We start from the raw sequence: 23,972 nt of genomic DNA, 5'->3' as shown, positions 1-23,972 counted from the left end.
AGTCATTTAGAGTCTCTCCTTTCACCATGATCACAGCGGCCTGCCACAGTAATCCAGTAGTCTCAACGGCAGCACGTTGTCAAAAAGCATCAGAGCACCCTGCTACTGAGAAGAGGTAATCATCCAATTACTGACGCTTAAAAGTTAAATTAAGATAAACTACAGACTCGGGGACTCTCCGCCATGACACCAACATGTTGATACAGGTACATATTTAAATATTCAGTGGTGAAAATGTGAAGGAGAGTATGATGGTAGAGAAGACAGGTGAGTAGAAGTACAAGCCACACCCACCTGGCCAGGAGCCTATGGATGAGCGGCTTCTCTTCCTCCAGGTAACCGGGCCAATCCTTTTGGACGTGCCTGTAGAACTCATCCTTCAGAGTAAAGCTGTGGTCTTTGTGGTTCAGTTTAGCAACCTGCAAATCAATGACAAACACATTTGAATCCTCTGTCCCTGTAGCATTAAAATACACTTTTGACCCCAGTTAAAAGAGGCTCAACTGGCAGGCTGTCAGAATAATAATAAATTGTTCACCATTAAAGTAATTGATAGCAAACACAGCAATTACACTAGCACTGTACCAAGTTAGTGCCAAGTTAGTCACAAAAACAGTACCAAATCTAGTCTACCCAGAGAGCCTCTGTGACAGACAACATCCATTTGTCAGAGTGGCTGGCCTGGCTGGAGACACTCCACCCTCCCCGGTGGAAACACTGTCTTCTCCTCCAGACATAATTAAAGCACAGCTCTAATTACAGCTACCAGTAGAGGCAGTAGCAGCAGCGACACAGTCGCTCCTTGTATGACTGCACTGGGACTCCCAAACATACCCAGAACAGGAAGTACGCCTCAAATATACCAACTGAGATCACTTAGCTGCTCAACATTTGGTTGTAAAAGGAGCCATTACCATTAGATTCTGAGTGGATGTAGAGAGCGAGCGAGGGAGACAGAGCGGCTACTCTACAGTGTTTCCATTTGGAATCCCTGGAGGGATTTAGAATTGCTTATAGATGCAGCTGAATCTCAGAGGCACTTTTAAAGACCTTGTCCTTTCTTTCAATGTGAAAGTTGCTGTGATGTTTTAAATGTTTCATTTACAAAATAGATTGTTTATTCATTCCAAATGCATTACAATTGGAATACAATATGCAAAAGTTGTGCATTATTGAGTTATATCTCCACTTAGTGAAACCAGCACCTACCATGTACATATATCTGCAGCCTAGTATCTGAGTACAGTTTTAGTGTTGTGCCGTGTTGCGTTCTACAGGTCTCACCTCATCCAGTACTGCTCCCAGGTCAGTCTTGTCCTTGGGAGTGGCCCTCTCCCTCTCCAGCCACAACAGCAGCTCAGGCTTCCTGTAGGGCTTTAAGGCCAGGACGTGGATGATGCGGTCTCTCAGGGGCCTGAGGGCTACTGGGTTGGGGGCCCCGCTCTTCTTGTTGTTAGGGGAGTGCTTGTCGCTGCTGCTGTCCATGCCTGACGACAGGCCCTGCTTCCTCTGGATCTTCACACATTTACCTGACAGAGAAAGGGAGATGCACAGAGAGGCGCCATTTGACGAGAAAAATGTTTAGTAACTTACAAAATATCTTTCCATCATAAAAGCTACCTTCTTACTAAGCTACTGTCACCAAGTGAAAAGCAGTGGTTTTGTGCTCGTCAGTCAATGAAAGTTTCAGCAATTAACACAATTATGACTTGGATAATTCAAAGCTCTCATAGAAGCAGTACACTGGAAATGTGACAAGTGGCAATGGAAGTGTTATGCTTGTTCCAACTGCCTCTGAACAGGATTCAAAATACACACACTTCTCTGAATAGCCCAGACCAGTTATGCAAAAAAGGCCTGTTCTAATGTGACAAGGGCCAGAAGCAAAACTTTGTCTTGACAGATGTCAGTTATATATACAGTATGCAAACACTGCACACAGTTATGGCACCTTGTGTCCCTAGTAGGAAATAGCGTCTTAACATATTTAGCCAGATCTCATGAAAGCCTCCTGTACACACCGACAGCATCCTTGCGCAAAATAGTACACAGCATCATCTGGATATTTATGCAACAAAAGTTCACCTTCTGCTACCGTTTCTGTCAAGCCGTCTACACATACAGGTTTGACGCATACGTTGGATAAATCCAATGGACGCACCACACCGAACACACTGCAACACACTGCTCCAAGACAAACGCATCCCTTCATTGGAAATGAATGCAATTCTGGTGTACCAAACCGCAATGACGCTGTCGGTGTGATCGAAGCGTTGGTACGCAGCACCAGGCTTGGAGTGCAGTGAAAGGGTTGACCAGTTCCTGTGCAAACAGAGGAGCATGGAAACTAAAGCACCTTGCTCACTCACAGAGACCATTTTTCCTGTTGCAGCACTAATTAACCTGGCTCCAAGCCAGCAGGACATGGTGGTGCTTATACTGTATGTAGATGTATCTCCCTAATCTCATTAAACGTTTAAGATCTGCTTTCAAGGTTGCTATAGGATGAAAAGCACAGCCTCTACGTGGGAGCAGTGTGGTTCTGGTATCATGCATCTACTGCATTACGTAAAGTATTGTACGTGAAAGAGTTGATCTATTATATTTTATTTAACTAGGCAAGTCAGTTAAGAATAAATTATTATTTACAATGACGGCCTACCCCGGCCAAACCCAAAGGACGCTGGGCCAATTGTGCGCTGCTCTATAGGACTCCCAATCACGGCCGGTTGTGATACAGCCTGGAATCGAACCAGGGTCTGTAGCGATGCCTCTAGCACTGAGATGCAGCGCTGTGCCACCCGGGAGCTAGAGTAGGTTTAGATATGACAATCGAAATAGTATTTTACGGAGTATGTCAATTATTTGGCTCCATGCACTCAAGTTCACATTTCTAAAAAAGGCCACAGTTGTTGCACAACTGGAATGTAATAATGTTAAAGATATTGAATAACAAGTCACTAAAATGTCTCTTTTCTTATGCGTTATGCATCAAACATTATACAAACAATTCATGACATTTTCTTTAATGTGAAAAATGACGATATCAACAACATATAATATGAGCCCTAGTAACATCAAACTATTTTTTTTAATCAACTCTGGGCCTGAGGGTAAATCTCTGCTTTTGCCAAATGCAATGTAGTTTCGAGAGCTTGTCGTAACAGCTACCCTGGTTCAAGACGCATACATTTTACAGTCCAATATCTTCCTGTCGTGTAGAGAAATAGCCTGTATTGCCTCATTTTAAAACAAGCAGCGACTAGACGCTAACAATAAATTAAATCTGCTCGTCATGTAGTTGGTTATGGGAAGATTTGTAAAACGCTATTCTTTCTACTGCACATGCTTGACTGAAACATAAGTTGCTTTTCAGAAACATGATATGGGTTGGTTTCCTCGTTTGTAAAAAAATAGTTGTTCAACATCACGGTGTACAAAATCAAAAACAGAATCACATTTATTTTCCATGCTACAGCATGCAACATTTTACATACAGTAACTTCTTTAAAGGACCAAAGAGTTACGTTTGCTTTGTGTTTTCCTGTTTGCCACGGAAAATCAGGTATTGTAGTATTGCGATACTGGTATTGTGACAACCCTATACTAGATTAACATTGGTGTATCCAAACATGACTATCACATTGAAACCAAAACAGTAGCATTCATCCAACATGTATAGTTACACCGAAGACCATCATAGCTCAGTTTGAGATTATCGGGTGTTCCTCAGCCTGTCTATCACCAAGGTGTAATGCATTACAACGATAAGTCATGTACGTCAGACATGAGTTAGTGAGCCTATAACAGGCTTAGGAGGAGTTCTCCATGGTTCCCAGGTTGGAGTGTAGCCAGGAGGGCAGGGTTAAGTTCTACTCCAGCATTAAGTGCCATAGGATCTTTAGTGATCACAGAGAATTATGATCTTGGTTTATCATCTCATCTCAAAGACAGCACACAGTTTGTGGTATTCCTCACTCCTTGGGTGTATTGGCATGTCTTACTGCTACCTGATGTTCTCCTTACCAGATAAATGAGTCTAACCAGACCCAACCATACATAACTGGACTAACCAAGCCTAACCTTTCTTAACCTCAATACTAGCTAGTGCGGAGCGATTAACAGATATTTTGGAGGGGGTTATTAAACAACTAATTGACTAACGTCGGTTCATTACTTGAATTCCACGTAGTATTTTATTTTGTGAGCCCAACACGCCCTTTCTCGAGGGTGAAATCAAATCATTCACGAGAGAAATCAAGTCAAGAACTATGTGGGACGCTGAACTGATGGGAGTTGTAGTTTACATTAAGCAAATGTTCAGCGCAGAAACGTGGTAATTAACTAGGTGTAGTGTCTCACGTGTCCTTTTCAAACTCTCCTGATAATGTTTCAGATGAAGTAGATGTTCACTCATTAGATGGTTCTCCAATTGAACGTGTTGCCGCATATACATACTTAGGCATTTGGATTGATATGGGATTTGACTGTTTTAAAAAATAAATCATACTGTAGATAAGCTGGTAAAGAAGCTAAGATTTAAAGTGGGCATTTCTAAAGAAACAGATTGTGCCTTTCTCTAAGAAGCAGGAAGCAGATTATTCAGTCTACTTTTTGATCTGTTCTTGATTATGGTAATATTATTTATCCAAGTGCAGTTGTTACTACTCTTAAACCTTTGGATGCATCTACCATAGTGCCCTTTGTTTTTTTTACTCATCACTGCATCAAAAGGTTGGCTGGACTTCGCTAAAGACCCATAGATCTCTACATTTTCCCCTTTTTGTTTACAAGGCACGACTTCATAAACTTCTGTCTTATCCAACTTTGCTGTTAAAATATAGACGCCCGAGTTGCCTGACCCGTTCACAGGATTGGTTAACAAGGTTCCTAGGGTTTCCACTGAGCTATAGGTAAATCTGCTTTTAGTTGTAATGCACCTTATTGCTGGGTCAAAAATGTAAATACATTTCATCTTGACGTTCTGGTGCGTTTCAGGCAATTTAAAGTATTGATTGGGGACTTAGATCTCTTTTACAAATGCGCCCTGTATACACAATGTAAATTTACACATTATACCCAATTGATCTCTAAATACAAAAAGTAATGGGAAGCACAAAACATATATACATTCCTACACAAATACACTGCCTGAAAAACATTAACTGTTTTTCAGTTAATTTCCATGACTGGTATAGTGACTGACATACCCTGCATGACAAAAAGTATGTGGACACCTGCTCGTTAAACATCTAATTCCAAAATCAGGGGCATTAATATCGAGTTGGTCCCCCTTTGCTTCTATAGCAGCCTCCACTCTTCTGGGAAGGCTTTCCATTAGATGTTGGGACATTGCTGTGGGGACTTACTTCCATTCAGCCACAAGAGCATCAGTGAGGTCAAGCACTGATGTTGGGCGATTAGGTCTGGCTCGCAGTCAGCGTTCAAATTCATCTCAAAGATGTTTGATGGGGTTGAGGTCAGGGCTCTGTGAAGGCAAGTCAAGTTTTCCACACTAATCTCAACAAACCATTTCTGTATGGACCTCACATTATGGACAAGGGCATTGTCATGCTGAAACAGGAAAGGGCCTTTCCCCATACTGTTGCCACTAAATTGGAGGCACAGAATCATCTAGAATGTATGGTATGCTGTAGCATTAAGATTTCCTTTTAGCGGCCTAGCCTGAACCATGAAAAACAGCCTAAGACCATTATTCCTCCTCCACCAATCTTTACAATTGGCACTATGCATTCGGCAGGTAGCGTTCTCCTGGCATCCGCCAAACCCAGATTCGTCCTTCGGTTTGCCAGATGATGAAGCGTGATTCATCACTCCAGAGAACGCGTTTCCACTGCTTCAGAGTCAAATGACGGCAAGCTTTACACCACTCCAGCCGACACTTGGCATCGCACATGGTGATCTTAGGCTTGTGTGTGGCTGTTTGGACTTGAAAACCCATTTGATGAAGCTCCCGATTGACAGTTATTGTCCTGACGTTGCTTCCAGATGCAGTTTGGAACTCGGTAGCGAGTGTTGCAACAGAGGACAGACCATTTTTACGCGCTGTGCGCTTCAGCACTCGCTGGTCCCGTTCTGGAGCTTGAATGGCCTAGCACTGTTGCTAAGCCATTGTTGTTCCTAGATGTTCCCACTTCAGAATAACAGCACATACAGTTGACCGGGGCAGCTCGAGCAGGGCAGAAATTTGACGAACTGACTGGTTGGAATGGTGGCATCCCATGACGGTGCCACGTTGAAAGTCAGTGAGCTCTTCAGTATGGGCCATTCTACTGCCAATGTTTCCCTATGGCGATTGCATGGATGATTGCTCGATTTTATACACCTGTCAGCAACGGGTGTGGTTGAAATAGCCAAATACACTAATTTGAAGCCACATACATACTCTTGCATATATAGTGTAGGTCTCAATATGTCTTCCCTGTTAAAATAAAAGGTTAAATAAAACTAAAATTACCATTATACATTGAGTCTGGTTTTTCAGGCTTGGACAGATGGATACAATGTTACACTTACTATGTTAGGTTAGATAGCCAGACCACATGAGAGAGGACTTGTTCAGGGGCGGCAGGTAGCCTAGTGGTTAGAGCGTTGGACTTGAATCCCCGAGCTGACAAGATAAAAATCTGTTGTTCTGCCCCTGAACAAGACAGTCAACCCACTGTTCCTAGGCCGTCATTGACAATAAGAATTTGTTCTTAAGTGACTTGCCTAGTTAAATAAAGGTAAAATAAAAAACAACATGAGAGGGAGAGACAGTTTGTTAAAGTATGCCTTATCTACCTTGAAGAACGAGTCAAATTTTGTCAGACAGCTCTGTAGCATACTTAGGCAGGCTAGCCTAGCTAAATAGGATGATTAAAGACAGTACAGTATGGGGAGCACAGAGATCATGTTAAATGGTCTGGCTGGCCAGCAGCTACTCCCTGAGCAGTGATGAGATGATGACATTAAGGAATTAAAAATAATGTCTTAAAAGCACTAAATAATATTTTTTTAAAGGTACATACAAAACTGCAATATTTTATTATTTCTTAGCAATTTTCTATTTTCTACTGATGTCTACCAAATTTGGACCTGACAAAGACAATGGAATATTTTCCATTTTTGGCTTTGGAATTTCTATTAAAAGACATTCTGGGTTTGAGTTCAGGCTCTGCGCAGCCGGCCGCGACCGGGAGACCCATTTGGCAGCGCACAATTGGCCCAGCGTCGTCCGGGTTAGGCCGGCAGGGATGTCCTTGTCCCATCGCGCACTAGCGACTCCTGTGGCGTGGGGGGCCGGACACAGTGCACGCTGACACAGCTGTACGGTGTTTCCTCCAACACATTGGTGCAGCTGGCTTCTGGGTTAAGTGGGCATTGTGTCAAGAAGCAAAACAGCTTGGTTGGGTTGTGTTTTGGAGGACACACGGCTCTCGAACTTCACCTCTCCCAAGTCTGTACTGGAGTTGCAGCGAGGAGACAAGACTAACTACCAAAATAGATACCTCAAAATTGAGAAGGGAAAAAAAGGTAGAAAAGTAACCAAAAAAATAAATAAAAATAGCTCTAAAATCAATATCATTATTACATAATACAAATCAAAACCAAAATCAAAAACCATGATAAAAAAATAAAGAATCCAACCAAAACTGACCTCAAAAAGTTGTAATCACAGCATACAAGTGGTGGGAGATGGGGCTGCCAATGGGTTTCCAGATATAGCTTCCCAATACTTTTATCACTACTGAACTAAAAAAATATTTTTTCCCTTCATAAGACAGTTTTTGTAAAGAATGGTCAGTGATGACCTTAAAATGCCTTTTGCAGGATTTCTTCAGCAATCCTTTCGCTGGGAAAGTACAGGTTTTTGAGCCATACATTACATCTAAAATCATAGATGGTTGGTATTTAGAAAGATGTCGGTTTGTGTGCTCCGTAGCGCAAATGACGCATAGTTTATGACCCTTTCATTTAAGTTCCCTTTGATATCAAGTATATGGGCACCTTACTGTCCTGTCCTGTCCATGCTGTGGGAAAGAGAGCCCAATTGTGTGCCTTACACCCTATGAAACATGAGAACCAATGTCAAGGTTACCAGGCTAAGGCTGCAAGTGGACTTCTACATTTTTACTTGATAAACTTTAATGTAAAAATGATGTATTTGGATAAGAAATAGCTCTTTTTTTGTACTCATGCAGCAGAGATATTACACAGCAAACATGCCAGCTACATTTAACTGGGTTGTGCAAGAACACTCAAGAGGCCCATTTTCAGCAGCAGAGCATGGGAGGTCATGTGTGCTTGCTTGCTTCAACAGCTGTAGAAAATGGCTTGTGCAGGAATTACCATTAATGTTATAATTATGTTTTAGACAATATGTGTAAAACTGTCAGTGTGTGCAAAGATGAGCTCCATGTGGCTTAAAGCCACTAGTATAACGTCATAAACGCAGCAATGTGTTGTGTGTCCAGGTTATAATACACAGCATCTGCAACATGTCCCTTCAGACAACAAGACATAACCCATCAGAAGACACAGAAGCCTGTGTATACACCCTCCTCCTGGATGAAATATAACTAATGCACATTCCAACAGTCCCACTGGTTCAGATGCTGTGTAAAGACATGTACAGCACTGGTATGCTCCCACAATAATTTATTTACTTTGTGGCGCAAATAAACAGTGTTTTAATTTAGATCTTCATTAGTTCATAAGTTCTTATGATGAATTATGGCCTTTGCTTCAAAGAATCTACATACATTATTCAGTTTTTCAATAGATGAAAACTAATTGAGTCGCAGCCACTGTAATTAAACTCTTTAGGCAAAACTTCATCCACTCAGCATGAGACTAGTTAGTGAATACTTCTGGCAAACTCAATCACATGAATGGAGCTGGTAGGCAGGTTGGCAACGTGCCTGAGCAATCTGGTCAAAATGAAGGGAAAAGGAGAAGAAAAAGAGGCATCCCCTCTCGCATGAATAATTGCAACCCAGTACTTTGATCAATTATGTGAAAACTTTCACACCATATGGCAATTATCAGCAGGACAAGATGGTAGAAGGCGATGGATTAGAAGCTTTCCGAGAACATTAAACACCTCCATTACTTTTCCCTTGATCCCCAAGCAGCAAAGGGCTTCGTATGAAGCTGGTTTGGACCTAACACAGTCAGCATAGGTAAAGGCAGCCTGTGACTGCAGACTTACCATGTGTAGAGCCTGGTTTGATCTCGATGGCCGACCTGCTCATGATGTCCTTCTCAACCTGAGACATGCGCTCTCGGGTCATCTGGTATGAGTCATCAGTGGCACACACAGTGATCTTGTCCTGAATACTGCCCTGGCCCTCCAGGTGCTCCCTGCCCTCCCTGAGGAGAACACATGATGAGGCTCACATAGCAGCAACTGATAATGTACAAAATATCACACACTACTTCCCATTAAATAGACCATTTCGTGAAAGTGTATTTGTGTTTCTGTCTACGTGTGACATATGCCTCACTCCCATGACCGGTTCTTTGACTTCTGTCCTCATGCTCATTCCTCACATCCTATGCTATGGCATTAAGCTGTACAATGTCAAAGTGAAGATGCCTATGAGCTGTGGTGCTAAATAGAGCTCGACCGACTAATCGGAATGGCCGATTAATTAGGGCCGATTTCAAGTTTTATAACAATCGGAAATCGGTATTTTTAGACACCGATTTGGCCGAATTCTTTTTTATTCATAATTTTTTTTACACATTTATTTAACTAGGCAAGTCAGTTAATTAAGATCACATTCTTATTTTCAATGATGACCTAGGAACGGTGGGTTAACTGCCTTGTTCAGGGGCAGAACGACAGATTTTTACCTTGCCAGCTTGGGGATTCAATCTTGCAACCTTACGGTTAAACTAGTCCAACCACCTGCCTCTCATTGCATTCCACAAGGAACCTGCTTGTTACGCGAATGCAGTAAGAAGCAAAGGTAAGTTGCTAGCTAGCATTAAACTTATCTTATTAAAAAAACAATCAATCATAATCACTAGTTAACTACACATAGTTGATGATATTACTAGTTCATCTAGCGTGTCCTGCGTTGCATATAATTGATGCGGTGCGCATTCGCGGAAAAAGTACTGTCGTTGCTCCAACGTGTACCTAACCATAAACATCAATGCCTTTCTTAAAATCAATACACAACTATACATTTTTAAACCTGCATATTTAGTTAATATTGCCTGCGAACATACATTTCTTTTAACTAGGGCAATTGTGTCACTTCTCTTGCAACAGAGTCAGGGTATATGCAGCAGTTTGGGCCGCCTGGCACGTTGCGAACTAATTTGCCATCATTTTACGTAATTATGACATAACATTGAAGGTTGTGCACATGTAACAGGACTATTTAGACTTAGGGATGCCACCCGTTAGATAAAATATGGAACGGTTCCGTATTTCACTGAAAGAATAAACGTTTTGTTTTTGAAATGCTAGTTTCCGGATTCGACCATATTAATGACCAAAGGCTCGTATTTCTGTGTGTTATTATGTTATAATTAAGTCTATGATTTTATATTTGATAGAGCAGTCTGACTGAGCGATGGTAGGCAGCAGCAGGCTCGTACGCATTCATTCAAACAGCACTTTCGTGCGTTTTGCCAGCAGCTCTTCACAATGCTTCAAGCATTGAGCTGTTTATGACTTCAAGTTTATCAACTCCCGAGATTAGCCTAGTGTAACCGATGTGAAATGGCTAGCTAGTTAGCGGGGTGCGTGCTAATAGCTTTTCAAATCGGTGACGTCACTCGCTTGGAGACTTGGAGTAGTTGTTCCCCTTGCTCTGCTAGGGCCGTGGCTTTTGTGGAGCGATGGGCAACGATGCTTCGAGGGTGGCTGTTGTCGATGTGTTCCTGGTTCAAGCGTAGGTAGGGGCGAGGAGAGGGATGGAAGCTATACTGTTACACTGGCAATACTAAAGTGCATATAAGAAGATCTAATAGTCAAAAGGTATATGAAATACAAATGGTATAGAGGTAAATAGTCCTATAATTCCTATAATAAACTACAACCTAAAACTTCTTACCTGGGAATATTGAAGACTCATGTTAAAAGAAACCACCAGCTTTCATATGTTCTCATGTTCTGAGCAAGGAACTTAAACGTTAGCTTTTTTTACATGGCACATATTGCATTTTTTCATATTGCATGTTTTTGCATTATTTAAACCAAATTGAACATGTTTCATTATTTATTTGAAGATAAAGTGTTCATTCAGTATTGTTGTAATTGTCATTATTACAAATACATTTAAAAATAAAATGTATTATTATTATTATTATTTTTAAATTGTCCGATTAATCGGTATCGGCTTTTTTTGGTCCGCCAATAATCGGTATTGAAAAATCATAGTCGGTCGACCTCTAGTGCTAACAGAGCAGCACAGAGCTACCTTTGACCCCCACATGACCACAAACACTGATCTCACCATTCTCTGATCTCACCATTACCCGCAACCTGTGCAATGTTGCGGGTAACATGTTACAAAAGTAATGCATTACGTACTCAGATTACTTTTACTTTTTCAAACTGGGTAATATTACAACGGTTACGTTGTCAAACAGTGTGTGTTACTTTCAGAATCAAATCGCATTTTATTGGTCACATGCTTCTTAAAGAACAGGTGTAGACCAAAAATGAAATACTTAGAGCCCTCCCAACAATGCAGAGAAAAATAGACAAATAAATAAACAATGAGTAACAACTGTCCTATATACAGGGGGTACCAGTACCGAGTCGATGTGCAGGGTTACAAGGCAATTGAGGTAGATATAGGTTGCGGTAAAGTGACTAGGCAACAGGATAGATAAAACAGTAGCAGCAGCAATGAGTCAAGAGTTAGTGCAAAAAGGGTCAATGCAGATAGTTTGCGTGACTATTTGGTCAGATATTTAATAGTCTTATGGATTGGGGGTAGAAGCTGTTTAAGGTCCTGTTGGTACCAGACTTTGTGCATCGGTACCACTTGTCGTGCGGAGGCAGAGAGAACAGTCTATGACTTGGGTGGCTGTAATCTGACCATTTTTAGGGCCTTCCTCTGACACCACCTGGTATAGAGGTCCTGGATGGCAGGAAGATTGGCCCCAGTGATGTACTGGGCAGTACGCACAACCCTCTGTAGTGCCTTGAGGTTGGAGGCTGAGTAGTTGCCATACCAGGCAGTAATGCAACCAGTCAGGATACTCTCGATGGTGCACCTGTAGAACTTTCAGGATCTGAGGACCCATGCCAAATCTTTTCAGTCTCCTGAGGGAGCATAGGCTTTGTCGTGCTCCCGTCACGACTGTCTTGGTGTGCTTGGACCATGTTAGTTTGTTGGTGATGTGGACACCAAGGAACTTGAAGCTCTCAACCTGCTCCACCACAGCCTCGGCGATGAGAATGGGGGCTTGCTCGGTCCTCCTTTGCACCCATAAAGTGTATTCCTTTCTACTGTTTTTCTGCAGTATTACTTTAGAGCCTTGTTGCAAACAAGATGCAGGTTTTCTATTTATTTTGTATACATGTGTATTCTTCTTTTCACCATGTAATTTAAGTCATTATTGTGGGGTCACAACAATGTTGTTGATCCATCCACAGTTCTCCCATCACAGCCGTTGAACTCTGTTTTAAAATCACCAATGGCCTCATGGTGACATCCCTCAGCAGTTTGTCCAGCAGCTCAGTTTAGAAGGACAACTGTATCTTTGATGTGTCTGGGTGGTTTAATGCACAATCCACAGCATAATTATTAGCTTGATTATGCTTAAAAGAGATATTCAATGTCTGATTTGTTATTGTTACCCATCTAACAATCGCTGCCCTTCTTTATGAAGCTTTGTAGTTGAATCTGTGCATGGAATTCACTTGACTGACTGTATGTATGAGGGACAGAGGAAGGGTTAGTCATTAAAAAAATTACGTCAACCCCTATTATTTCACACAGTCAGTCCGTGTAACAAATGTTACTCCTACACTAATTTAGACATGCCTGAACATATGGGCTAAATATTTATGCAACAACTATATTTTAGTCATGTCATTTTTATTAATTAACTTTGACACAGTATTTGGAGTAGATTGTTGACAAAAAGCGACAATAAAGTAGCTTTTAATCCTGCTTTGTAACAATAAAATGTGAATAAATCCAAGGATGTGAATATGTTTGCAAGGCACTGTAGGTCCCTCTGTTGTGTAAGTACAGGACTTTGTCTATTTTTCCCCATTTCAAAATGTATGTAGTTATGTCCTTGAGCTGCTCTTGTCTATTTATGTTCTGTACCATGTCATGTTTTATGTTGTGTGGACCCCAGAGATAGTAAGTGCTGCTTCAGCAACAGCTAATGGAGATCCTAATAAAATACTAATACACCAGCAGTCAAACTTCAGCAACACAGCACGCTAAATAGGTGTTTACAGTAACTCAAAAGGAAAAACAAGACCTCAACAGCACGTTTAATTGGTGCTTACAGTAAATCAATAGGAAAAGCAAGAACTCAACAAATACTGCTTAGCTCAAAAAGGTTAGAGTTTATGAGTAGTTCAAAAATAAGACTGAACTATACATGGTAAGAAAAACAGTCTGGGATAAGGTGTCATTGGTTTCTAGCGGTCAGACAAGGGTTACTTGCGTTAGCAATGAGAGAAAGAGCAAGAGAGAGAGCAGTGTCTCAAAATTCCCTGTTGTCCAATCTGACTGAACTAGTTCGGACGATATGGGCACAAATACATCTCATGATAAACTGCCTGAATTGATGCCATAACAATAAATACAATGATAAGTTAATAAAAATGAGCACCACTGTTCTTTAAAAGATCCTTTAACCTACTACTACTAGTTTGATGGTTGCAGCCATCAATTGTCTAATTAACATTCACCCATATTAGCAAACGTTATCCATGTCAAATGTTACATTTCTCTAGTATAGGGCTACTTATTGTAATAAACAATATCAGCTAAATGTCTACATTAAGTGATCGGTATGGTCGGTGTCGAGAATGTTTGGTTTATCGGCCCAGCTCTACTGTGAACTGACTGAATTCCATCTGTGGTTGACTGAAAACAGTAGAGTGGGCTTACCCTGAGACATGCTGGTGGATGCAGTCAACGCTGGCCTGAGGTTTGTCTTTGCTATCACTGGACAGGTAGAAGGAGAAGACCCGGAGTGCATCTGGGGCCTCTGGGGATGGGGCAGGGATCTTGATATACTGTTGTAAGGGGAAACAGAGAGCGCATTAGATCACTGAGGAGATCACGTGTAAAGTTAAATGTTTATGACCAAGCAGTTTTAGCATATTCAGCTGTGCTTTCGGTTTGCATATTCTACATTTGAGTAATTTAGCAGATGCTCTTATCCAGAGCGACAGAACTGAGTACATACATTTCAATCCTTTCTTTTTTGCTGGTCCCTGTGGGAATTCTAAACATGCTAAATAAAACGCCTTGGGTTTGTATCATACAATCCGAAACGTTTTGGTAACTAGTGTATAAAGGACCGCAAAGGATGAGCCTTACGTTAGTCATCAATTAGGCTACACATTTAATTGGAGAGCAAAACAGGGTAAATCGGAAGTCTGAGGTCATTGCCATTACGTATGAGTCAACTGCTCGGGGTGACAGCCAGGCAGACTCTGGCTTAATGTGATTTCAAATGAAGCCCCATCTGAAGCATATGAAAATCAACTAGGCATAGCATATCACTTTTCCAAACTAAATCAGCACACATCTTGAAATCTGTGCTGTGGCTCTATTCTCATCGATTACACAGTATTTAATCTGTGGTTGCTAACTGAATGCTGTGTCCTTTTTGTTTGTGCGTTTAGTTCACAATCCAAACTCACGACGCGCGGGCAAGTCCATGCCGAAAGTTCAGACGAAAATTCATATCACAGTTCATAGAAAAATGTCAAACGGAGTATAGAATCAGTCTTTAGGATGTTTAACATTATTGAAGATTTGTTTCAACTGGAGAATTCCTTTGTCTTCAGAAATGCAATGGAACAGAGCTAACTCTCACGTGAGCGTGCGAAACTGAGCTCGTGGCTCTCTGCCAGACCTCTGACTCATTCCCCCCCACCTCACAGTGGAAGCATCAAACAAGGTTCTTAAGACTGTTGACATCTAGTGGAAGCCTTAGGAAGTGCAATATGACCAATATCCCACTATCTTTGATAGGCAATGAGTTGAAAACTTACAAAACCACTTCCTGGTTGGATTGTTTCTCAGGTTTTTGCCTGCCATACAAGTTCTGTTATACTCACAGACATCATTCAAACAGTTTTAGAAACTTCAGTGTTTTCTATCCAAAACTAATAATATGCATATATTAGCAACTGGGCCTGAGTAGCAGGCAGTTCATTCTGGGCACCTTATTCATCCAAGCTACTCAATACTGCCCCCAGCCATAAGAAGTTAAGGGTATATTGTATATTAATAATATTACATTGTATTGTATCTGCAACTTTTCCACATACCACTTGGCCAAATTTGTTTAATCTGCAAGCAATATTGATATTTTAAAAACAATAATAATTAAATAAAATCTCTGGCCTGGACGCCCTACTGTACCTCTGCGAGCCGCAGACCCTACTTTGGGAACCACTGCTTGTATCAACCTTGCAGCATTGCTGTTTTGATGTTATTGCTTTGGAACAACACAGAGTTATGTATTGAGTACTTAAAAAATAAAAATGTATCTCCCCAGAAGGTGATTAGAGTAAAGGTCATCTAGAAGTGTATTTGTTAGTGGACAAAAGTCACACACACACACACACACACACACACACACACACACACACACACACACACACACACACACACACACACACACACACACACACACACACACACACACACACACACACACACATGCGTGTGTATATATACAGATACTGTACATATTTTTTTATTTAACGAGGCAAGTAGGCCACTGGTTAAATAAGCCACTGGTTAAGCCAATAACCCAGGCCACGTAAGACCTCCTATGTCCCAAAGTGGCAACCTCTAGTCAGCTGTTGGAACAGTGAGGCTGATATCCTGCCCTTAAACATAGGGACTTGTGTCTCGCTACATAGGTGATAGTACAGTAGAATACTGTCCAGAGCTCCCCTGGAATCAAACAGACCCACAGGGAGCTATGGGGCCCTAAACCAGCTAATGAAATGGCCTAAAAACCTACTTTCACAGAATGGCCAATTAAAACACTGGAAGTCATTAACTAACATTGCCGTGTACTTGAACACACTGGGTGCCGACTGCCCTTTCATTCCAGCTGAAATGGACCGTTTTGTTGATGCTGAGCCTGTGCCCTAGATTCAGAGGACAAAATGAAAAGGACAGAGCGATAGATGGTCCACAGAATGATTATCACTTTTTTGACCCAGCATGATCACTGACTGACTGACTGAGCGCAGCCATATAGTCCTCAGAAATTAGGAATAGTTTCCAAATCATCTGAAAAGAAGTCACGTTCACTTCCCTAGTGGTCTCAGACTAGGGTGAGATGGCTAACACAAAAAGGGCTCCATGTAATAGTTCCCTTTTATTATGAGCACTAAGACAAACAGAGGACAGTCAGTGGGCCTTGAAACAGCCTCTTTAGCTTAACTGTGGAAAGTGATTGATTCCAGGCTGACTGGTAGAATGCACAGTGCCTGGGGCAGATGTGGCAGGCAGGACTCTAGCTGTCACAAATGCCCAGTCATGCAGTACAGCCAAAAGCAGTTTCTGTAGCGTGTAGCCAATAAACAGCTTCTCTTTCAACACCCCCCCCCCCATCACCCTCAGTGCTCTTAATAGCACCCAACACACAATCCAACCATCGACACACACAAAGCACAAGGCAGCCCACAAAGCCATGGACACTTTTGATATCAAACTGACTATTAGTTATGTTGACCTATATCTGTCCAGCCCTTCAGATGAAGTGGTGGGGCAGTATTCCACTAATGTCAGCTTCAGGTTTCCACTAATTAACTGTCATCAACCAAAAAAGCGTCAAAGTAAATAGGAGCAACAGAAGAGCCATGCCTTCAGGACCTATTACCTCAAGACGCTGTCGAAAGTGGTAGCGGTCTTGACCAAAACGCCAAGCAACAAGTCATAGAGGCGCTCCAGAAGTAGGTCAAGGCAGATATCATTCTCCTTTGCAGTGCTTTCTTTCAAATGGAGATGCTGATAAACAGCTTGACTGCCCCCAGGCGAGAGCACAGTTCAGGATTTACAGTCTTAGCTCTGCAATCACACCCCCCACCCCATACCACCACATCCCCCTCAGTCAGTATGCGCCTTTGGGTCGAGGCAAGCAGCAAGCAGCAAGCAGCCCACCCCCCCCTCCAGCAAAGCGTTAGAATCACCCTCTCATCCCCGCCACCGTGCACACATCATATTCTAATTCTAATCACCGTTCCTCAGGCCAGTCCATTCTGAAGTTGACCCCGTTTTATCCACAGCTTCCTTCTCCACCTTTCTAACCATATGTCATTAGTTCCCAGCTCTCTGTTTCCTGGCTCATGGGGGAGCTGCTCCTGGTTCCTTTTAGCCCATGCATTCCCTTATGTGAAGATGAAGGGCCCCCAAAATGAGACATTCCAGTTAAAAGCTCTGTCTGAGCACACAGGGGCCATCCTTGACTTGCTACCTGCAACTTTTTCTCTCTCATCTTCGGATTACATTTCCCAGGACAGTTGTTCATGCTGGAGGGTTTTCGAACAAACAATCAAAAGAAAAGGAAAACAAAACCTTCGGCCTACATTTTGTACAAAAAAAAAGAATTAATAATCTATAAAAATGTTCATCACAAAAATGCTGTTGAAATATTTATAATTTTTAGAATGTCATTCAATTATTGGTGGGCTCCCATTTCCAAACTGACGGAAATCTATCATGACTTTTCCCCTCATCCCAATCTGTTCCAGAACCACAACCCACATTGACAGGTAAGTCTAATATCAGTGTGAATAACAGAGGCTGTACCATGAAGCTGCCCTTTCCATCCCTGATGAAGCCAGGGGAGTCCCACACTTCCGCAAGTCACATGAAAGGACTAAGGTCAAACATCTTCTAAGCTACGCTGCAGCTGAGGCCGTATGCCACACCTCAACATCAGCTGTCAATGCCTCCAACTAACTTACTTGGCCAACATGTGAATGCTAAATAGTGATTCGTTTCCCTAACTGCGGGAATTAAGCTTCACCCTTCGGGTCTGTACTCCTACGATATTTTATCTGCCCATTCCTAAAGGGACATTTCAAATATATAGTAAGCTATGCCATATTACACCAAATTTATATTGTTCAAATCATTGTACAATATCTCATGACAAGACAAGTTACATTTTTTTGTGAGAATGGATAACATATGCAAATGATTGTAAACACTCCCCAGCACAACAAATGGAAGTCACTGTGCTACAGTGGACCATCAGGAAAGTGGTACGGCAGTCAGATTGGCCCAGTAGTGTCTATCCTGTGAGCTGAACTTGGCAGTCGGACAGTTAGTGTCGTCCTTGCCAAATGGCATTAGATCGACAATCCTCAGCACCTTGTCAGAAGAGCCTCTCTACAGGGTGCCAGGGCAGATACAATAGCCCCCTCTGTGGCCCGGGCCCAGGCACATCTGCCGCAGCCTGCACACGGCCGGGGCTGGATGGCTCTGTGTGTTTGGAGAAGTCAAATACTTTCAGGCTGTTGTAAGGTATGAGATGGACGGGAACGGAACAACTTGGTGTGGGTTCTGCCGTTAGAGCAGGACCAATGCCACCCTCACTGGTGTCCATGACCCCTTACACCATTTAGTATTTATCACCTTTAAATGACGTTTAATTCTCCTTCCTTACGTTTGGTGGCAGATGAGGAAAGGATTCTGGTAAAGAGATGTTTTTCCTACAGCTAACCACACATCTGCTAGGAAAGATGAAGTCTTTTTTGGTGATGTTTTTTCTTCTTCTTGGGTCTGTAGATGTAAGCGGACAGGCAGAGATCCCAGCTCTATTTAGCATGGCAGCACAGTGATGAGAGCAAGCGCCTAGATATACAAACGTGATTTACTATAGACTGTGCCTCCTGCCTCTGTCTGTACTGACACTGCTGGCCATTGTCCTCTCATCCCAGCCTGCCTCGGTCTGTACTGACACTGCTGGCCATTGTCCTCTCATCCCAGTCTGCCTCTGTCTGTACTGACACTGCTGGCCATTGTCCTCTCATTCCAGTCTGCCTCGGTCTGTACTGACACTGCTGGCCATTGTCCTCTCATCCCAGTCTGCCTCTGTCTGTACTGACACTGCTGGCCATTGTCCTCTCATTCCAGTCTGCCTCTCTGTATTGCCAGTCTGCCTGCCTCGGTCTGTACTGACACTGCTGGCCATTGTCCTCTCATCCCAGTCTGCCTCGGTCTGTACTGACACTGCTGGCCATTGTCCTCTCATCCCAGTCTGCCTCTGTCTGTACTGACACTGCTGGCCATTGTCCTCTCATCCCAGTCTGCCTCGGTCTGTACTGACACTGCTGGCTATTGTCCTCCCACCCCAGTCTGCCTCGGTCTGTACTGACACTGCTGGCTATTGTCCTCCCATCCCAGTCTGCCTCGGTCTGTACTGACACTGCTGGCTATTGTCCTCTCATCCCAGTCTGCCTCGGTCTGTACTGACACTGCTGGCTATTGTCCTCTCATCCCAGTCTGCCTCGGTCTGTACTGACACTGCTGGCTATTGTCCTCCCATCCCAGTCTGCCTCTGTCTGTCACTGCTGGCTATTGTCCTCCCATCCCAGTCTGCCTGGTCTGTACTGACACTGCTGGCTCCTCATCCCAGTCTGCCTCGGTCTGTACTGACACTGCTGGCTATTGTCCTCTCATCCCAGTCTGCCTCGGTCTGTACACTGACACTGCTGGCTGTATCCTCAGTCTGCCTCGGTCTGTACTGACACTGCTGGCTATTGTCCTCCCATCCCAGTCTGCCTCGGTCTGTACTGACACTGCTGGCTATTGTCCTCCCATCCCAGTCTGCCTCGGTCTGTACTGACACTGCTGGCTATTGTCCTCTGTCTGTACTGACACTGCTGGCCATTGTCCCACACTGCTGGCCATTGTCCTCTCATCCCAGTCTGCCTCGGTCTGTACTGACACTGCTGGCTATTGTCCTCCCATCCCAGTCTGCCTCTGGTCTGTACTGACACTGCTGGCACTATTGTCCTCTCATCCCAGTCTGCCTCGGTCTGTACTGACACTGCTGGCCATTGTCCTCCCATCCCAGTCTGCCTCGGTCTGTACACTGCTGGCCATTGTCCTCTCATCCCAGTCTGCCTCGGTCTGTACTGATTCCAGTCTGCCTCTGTCTGTACTGACACTGCTGGCCATTGTCCTCTCATCCCAGTCTGCCTCTGTCTGTACTGACACTGCTGACTATTGTCCTCTCATCCCAGTCTGCCTCTGTCTGTACTGACACTGCTGGCCATTGTCCTCTCATCCCAGTCTGCCTCTGTCTGTACTGACACTGCTGCCTTGTCCTCTCATCCCAGTCTGCCTCTGTCTGTACTGACACTGCTCCCAGTCTGTCCTCTGTCTCTGTACTGACACTGCTGGCTTGTCCTCTCATCCCAGTCTGTCCTCTCTGGCTATCCCAGTCTGCCTCTGTCTGTACTGACACTGCTGGCTATTGTCCTCTCATCCCAGTCTGCCTCGGTCTGTACTGACACTGCTGGCTATTGTCCTCCCATCCCAGTCTGCCTCGGTCTGTACTGACACTGCTGGCTATTGTCCTCCCATTCCAGTCTGCCTCGGTCTGTACTGACACTGCTGGCTATTGTCCTCCCATCCCAGTCTGCCTCGGTCTGTACTGACACTGCTGGCTATTGTCCTCCCATCCCAGTCTGCCTCGGTCTGTACTGACACTGCTGGCTATTGACACTGCTGGCTGTTGTCCTCCTCATCCCAGTCTGCCTCGGTCTGTACTGACACTGCTGGCCTCTGTACTGTTGTCCTCTCATCCCAGTCTGCCTGGTCTGTACTGACACTGCTGGCTATTGTCCTCTCATCCCAGTCTGCCTCGGTCTGTACTGACACTGCTGGCCATTGTCCTCTCATCCCAGTCTGCCTCTGTCTGTACTGACACTGCTGGCCATTGTCCTCTCATCCCAGTCTGCCTCTGTCTGTACTGACACTGCTGGCCATTGTCCTCTCATCCCAGTCTGCCTCTGTCTGTACTGCTGGCTATTGTCCTCCCATCCCAGTCTGCCTGGCTGTATTGTCCTCCCATTCCAGTCTGCCTTGGTCTGTACTGACACTGCTGGCTATTGTCCTCTCATCCCAGTCTGCCTCTGTCTGTACTGACACTGCTGGCCATTGTCCTCTCATCCCAGTCTGCCTCTGTCTGTACTGACACTGCTGGCCATTGTCTGCTGGCCATTGTCCTTGTCCTCCCATCCCAGTCTGCCTCTGTCTGTACTGACACTGCTGGCCATTGTCCTCCCATCCCAGTCTGCCTCGGTCTGTACTGACACTGCTGGCCATTGTCCTCCCATCCCAGTCTGCCTCGGTCTGTACTGACACTGCTGGCCATTGTCCTCCCATCCCAGTCTGCCTCGGTCTGTACTGACACTGCTGGCCATTGTCCTCTCATTCCAGTCTGCCTCGGTCTGTACTGACACTGCTGGCCATTGTCCTCCCATCCCAGTCTGCCTCTGTCTGTACTGACACTGCTGGCCATTGTCCTCTCATTCCAGTCTGCCTCGGTCTGTACTGACACTGCTGGCCATTGTCCTCTCATCCCAGCCTGCCTCGGTCTGTACTGACACTGCTGGCCATTGTCCTCTCATCCCAGTCTGCCTCTGTCTGTACTGACACTGCTGGCCATTGTCCTCTCATCCCAGTCTGCCTCTGTCTGTACTGACACTGCTGGCCATTGTCCTCTCATCCCAGTCTGCCTCGGTCTGTACTGACACTGCTGGCTATTGTCCTCTCATCCCAGTCTGCCTCTGTCTGTCTGACACTCTGGCTCACCCCAGTCTGCCTCGGTCTGTACTGACACTGCTGGCTATTGTCCTCTCATCCCAGTCTGCCTCGGTCTGTACTGACACTGCTGGCTATTGTCCTCTCATTGTCCTCTCATCCCAGTCTGCCTCGGTCTGTACTGACACTGCTGGCTATTGTCCTCCCATCCCAGTCTGCCTCGGTCTGTACTGACACTGCTGGCTATTGTCCTCCCCCAGTCCCAGTCTGCCTCCCATCCCAGTCTGCCTCTCTGTACTGACACTGCTGGCTATTGTCCTCCCATTCCAGTCTGCCTTGGTCTGTACTGACACTGCAGACTCCTGTCTGCCTCTGTCTGTACTGACACTGCTGGCCATTGTCCTCTCATCCCAGTCTGCCTCTGTCTGTACTGACACTGCTGGCTATTGTCCTCCCATCCCAGTCTGCCTCGGTCTGTACTGACACTGCTGGCTATTGTCCTCCCATTCCAGTCTGCCTTGGTCTGTACTGACACTGCTGGCCATTGTCCTCTCATCCCAGTCTGCCTCTGTCTGTACTGACACTGCTGGCCATTGTCCTCTCATCCCAGTCTGCCTCTGTCTGTACTGACACTGCTGGCCATTGTCCTCTCATTCCAGTCTGCCACCATTGTCCTCCCATCCCAGTCTGCCTCTGTCTGTTCTGACACTGCTGGCCATTGTCCTCCCATCCCAGTCTGCCTCTGTCTGTAGACACTCTGGCCCTCCCATCCCAGTCTGCCTACTGACACTGCTGGCCATTGTCCTCTCATCCCAGCCTGTCTCGGTCTGTACTGACACTGCTGGCCATTGTCCTCTCACCCAGTCTGCCTCTGTCTGTACTGACACTGCTGGCCATTGTCCTCTCATCCCAGTCTGCCTCGGTCTGTACTGACACTGCTGGCCATTGTCCTCTCATCCCAGTCTGCCTCGGTCTGTACTGACACTGCTGGCCATTGTCCTCTCATCCCAGTCTGCTCAGTCATGGCTGCTGTTGTGAGCTGCCTGTCTTTTGTTCTTGCATCTTCCCCCACACAGCTGAGTGCAATGGCCCGTCGGCCCGCCTGGATTATTCATGAACAGCATGGACGTGTGGTTGGCGGGCGGGTGGGAGAGGGGGACAGCACTGTCACGGTGTGGCTCCCCGCTCAGCTCGTGCATGAGGGATAGCACTCCACAGTCCCCACTTTCCTCTCCCTCTGGAATGTGGTCAACACTAAAGCATCCCAGCAAAGGGACAAACAGAACAGAGAAAACTAGTCTGGGAGGAGGGGAATGGGTAAGAGCTGGTGCTGAAAAGCATTCCCTCTCTGCATCTCTTCACAAACAGCCATACGCACACGCTGGATCCATGTGTACTATGGGAAATATAGCTAAGACATTCACAAAGAAAGGCAACGTTTTTCCTCTGGAGGCTCCACACAGAGGAATTGGTCAAAAAGGAAAAGAAAGCTTACAAGTGGCATTTAAAAAGGAAGGCATAATTCCAGTGACACATGCAGACAACTATAGAAGGCAACACAGGCAGACGATGCCTCAGGGAATATTCATATTAATTCCTACTCTCCACAATCCTCCCACTGTTTACCGTATGATCAATGACTCTGTGGTGACTCAGATTGTGAATACAATGCATGAGATCACCTCTCCTTTAAAACCAGGCTTTTATTGAGGCTGGCTTTTTGTTCCTGTGCTTCAAGTCAGCCTGACCGTTGAGGGGGTTGGTAGAGAAAGACTGAAGATCCACAGAGAGGAGGAGTGGGGGTCTGAAGGGGGTTGTGAGGGGAGTAGGGGATGGGCAATTGTTGTGGCGACAACATCCCCCAAGGTATTGGCTCTTATGCCAAGCTAAATTTGCCTTCTCCAAGAGACTGGGCTAATCTGTCAACCTCAGCAAACACATGGGTCACCAACTCACCCCCTCCCCTCAACATCCCCTCTCCTCCCAGTAGTGTTCCTGTCT

The 23,972-nt window shown here is 44.7% G+C and overlaps 1 protein-coding gene across 1 annotated transcript in view; it reads right to left on the bottom strand.

Moving 5' to 3' along the window:
- Positions 1 to 23,972, bottom strand: part of LOC124001299 (RNA polymerase II elongation factor ELL2-like) — a 52,186-nt gene that overhangs the window by 15,072 nt on the left and 13,142 nt on the right. The window contains exons 3-6 of the mRNA XM_046307977.1: positions 14,109 to 14,236; positions 9,215 to 9,375; positions 1,285 to 1,529; positions 295 to 419 (exon numbers count right to left, since the gene is read on the bottom strand). Of these exons, the coding sequence (XP_046163933.1) occupies positions 295 to 419; positions 1,285 to 1,529; positions 9,215 to 9,375; positions 14,109 to 14,236 (659 nt within the window). The remainder of the gene's footprint in view (positions 1 to 294; positions 420 to 1,284; positions 1,530 to 9,214; positions 9,376 to 14,108; positions 14,237 to 23,972) is intronic.

The sequence above is a fragment of the Oncorhynchus gorbuscha genome, linkage group LG02 (assembly GCF_021184085.1).
Source record: "Oncorhynchus gorbuscha isolate QuinsamMale2020 ecotype Even-year linkage group LG02, OgorEven_v1.0, whole genome shotgun sequence".
NCBI lineage: Eukaryota > Metazoa > Chordata > Actinopteri > Salmoniformes > Salmonidae > Oncorhynchus > Oncorhynchus gorbuscha.
This window is presented reverse-complemented; position numbering and strand designations above follow the sequence as displayed.